At 37.0% G+C, this 2,821-nt stretch overlaps 1 protein-coding gene across 1 annotated transcript; it reads right to left on the bottom strand.

Annotated features, from left to right (window-relative positions):
- Positions 1-927: 927 nt before the first annotated feature.
- Positions 928-2,073, bottom strand: LOC131039730 (ubiquitin-ribosomal protein eS31 fusion protein). The gene is made up of 2 exons (XM_057972569.2): positions 1,843-2,073; positions 928-1,627 (listed from the first exon to the last, which is right to left on the bottom strand). Exons 1-2 carry the CDS (start codon positions 1,862-1,864, stop codon positions 1,182-1,184), a joined length of 468 nt encoding a protein of 155 aa, XP_057828552.1. The 5' UTR covers positions 1,865-2,073; the 3' UTR covers positions 928-1,181.
- Between the last annotated feature and the right edge of the window lie 748 nt (positions 2,074-2,821).

Here is a 2,821-nt window from a genome sequence, read left to right as displayed (position 1 = left end):
CGTCCCTGGGACTGGGACGGGGGTTTTCAGGCTGGGGACATGTCCCTGGGTTACATAGGTATAAACAGTTGTATGACTGATTTATTGTCATTGTAATGGTCTAAAGAGTAAATGTCTTTACTATTTAGCCAACAATATTGAGTGTGCTCAACACCTATATTTAATATTACCTTACTTTCACTAAACCATTTAGACTAACAATGGTACCAGCAGTATTAGCAATATCAATTTCAATTTGTGTTCAATTTTAAAGTTAATGTTAAACTTTACCACTGTTCTTGTTTTTCAAAGTTCTCTCATGATATTTTTTGGAAATTATAAAATTATATTAAACAAAATTGGCATCTCCAAGTACCACCATCTCCTATTTCCAGAATCTCCAAGTGCCCCCAATCTCCAAGTGACCTTGTTTATACTACAACACGTTTTAAAATAAATAGCTAAAATTTCAGATGTACAATTTAAGAATAACAAAAACAAAATCAGAATATATGCTACAAAATCCTTCACCTTCTCAAAACTTCACAAATACTTAATACCAATTAACTGATTTCAGCTCTAAACACAATTGATTCCTAAGCCCAACTTAAAACTAAAATACATTAATTGTTAAACCAAAGCAGAAAAGTTGAGGTAATTTCATGAAAACATCAGACACATTTATCATAAACATATTAATGTCATCATTTTAACAGAAAACAACTAGATTTTCACAAATCCAATTTTGATACGGTGAAAGCCAATCACATAACCAAGATATTAATTTAACCCTAAATCCATCTCATTTCTAAACCTAATTCACTGGCATTAATATAAGGACCAAGTCAGAAACTACGAATATAATTGCGTGTTAAATTGTTAATTAACAACAAATGAAGGGAAAAAAAAACTCTTTTAAGTCATATGACAATCCCAATCAGGCGCATATGCCATAAAACAGATCAATCTATTGATTTTAACAATAAACTAATAGATTTTCATAAATCTAGTTATAAAGATTGGTGAATGTCAATTGCATAAATAAAATCTGAATCCCTGCTACAAAATTCTTATCCAACTCAGACAATTTCAAACGCCAGCAAATTATGTTAAAAAGTGAAGCAACTCCTTCCCGCCCTAGATTGATCCAATTCTTAACTAAACCCCGTTTAACCCAAAACCCAATTTAGGGCCAAATCAACTTAAGCCTCGGCTTTCTGATAGACATAAGTCAAACCGCATTTGCCGCAGTAATGCCTGTCAAAGTGATTGGCCATGAAAGTCCCAGCTCCGCATTCCTGATTAGGGCATTCCTTTCTAAGCCTCTGCACCTTACCAGAGTCATCCACCTTGTAGAACTGCAAAACAGCCAACTTGACCTTCTTCTTCTTGTGCTTAATCTTCTTGGGTTTAGTATAGGTTTTCTTCTTTCTCTTCTTCGCACCTCCCCTGAGTCGAAGGACCAGATGAAGGGTGGACTCCTTCTGGATATTGTAATCCGCAAGGGTTCTGCCATCCTCCAGCTGCTTCCCAGCAAAGATTAGCCTCTGTTGATCAGGAGGAATACCCTCCTTATCCTGGATCTTCGCCTTCACATTGTCGATTGTATCAGAGGATTCTACCTCTAGGGTTATTGTTTTACCAGTCACTGATATACATACATATCAAACCCTACATTAAAACACTAAGGAAAAAAAAATCCAAACAGAAACCCAACATGAAGGAAGAATAATTAAACATGTGCACAATGAAAATACATTAATCCATCTGCAGAAGAAAGGAAATAAATGGGTACTGAAACCCTGACACAAAAAAGAATGTATAGAGATTGAATATATGTTAAGCAGAAGATGGACTATTTACATGTTTTCACGAATATCTGCATCTTGAACACGTCGCCCTGCTCCAGACACCTTCTGCGGCCGCTAAGAATTCCTTTTTACCCCCGAAAACTCTAAAAACCCTTGAAACCCTAACCACAAGGTCCCATGCGGCTGCTTAGAAGTGGTCTCATGGAGGGGGCTTTAGGAATTATTTTAATGGAGATCCTATGGATCTTGGGGGCAGGTAGAAGATAAATTTGTTAGATAGTGGTTTTATGGAGAGGAGATTGCTAAAACTTCTACCAAATTGTCCCAAAACAATTAGGAACTAAAAAATTTAATGAAGGGCTGTTATTATAGTTTATATTCTCATGGTGATATAGTTTTTTTTTGTTTTTTTTTAATGAATAGGCATTCACTTTATTAATATTAAAAATAAAAATAAATATTCACAAAAAAAGGATGGGTGGTAAGAAAGCACACTTCTGGAAGTCACATGGGCCTAGCCCAAAGAATCAAAAGTATTACAAAAACGTGGGCCTAGTCTGGAGATCAAAGTCACATGGGCCTAGCCCAGAAAATCAAAAAACACAACAAAAGGCCATCAGGCCGCAAGAGCAGTGCTCGCAGAAGGCGAGAGATCACGGTCATCAGGATGACCCCAACCAGAAGTTGGGGCTGGGGTGATGTCAGGAAGAGACCAGTTGTTGTCATCATGCTCCTTCTCTTTATCTTCTTCATCCTTGTGAGGAGAAAATGTCAAGGCAAGCCACGGGAAAACTTTGCCAGAGGGCCCTCCATAACCACCAGGAGGAGTGGAAGCTGACCACCCAAAAGCACTGCCAGCCCATCCAAAACCATTGCCAGGCCACCCAAAAGTGTTGCCAGGCGACCCAGAGGTTTTATAAGATTGTATTATAGGATAGAGTAGATTTTATTATAAGATAGAGTAGACTTTATTTTGGACAGACTATTCATATATAAAATGAAAAATAGATTAAAATAGATGTTTGAATAAG

This window comes from Cryptomeria japonica, chromosome 6, assembly GCF_030272615.1.
Source record: "Cryptomeria japonica chromosome 6, Sugi_1.0, whole genome shotgun sequence".
NCBI classification, from domain to species: Eukaryota; Viridiplantae; Streptophyta; class Pinopsida; order Cupressales; family Cupressaceae; genus Cryptomeria; species Cryptomeria japonica.
Note: the sequence above shows the minus strand (reverse complement) of the source record. Positions and strands in the feature narration are given on the sequence as shown.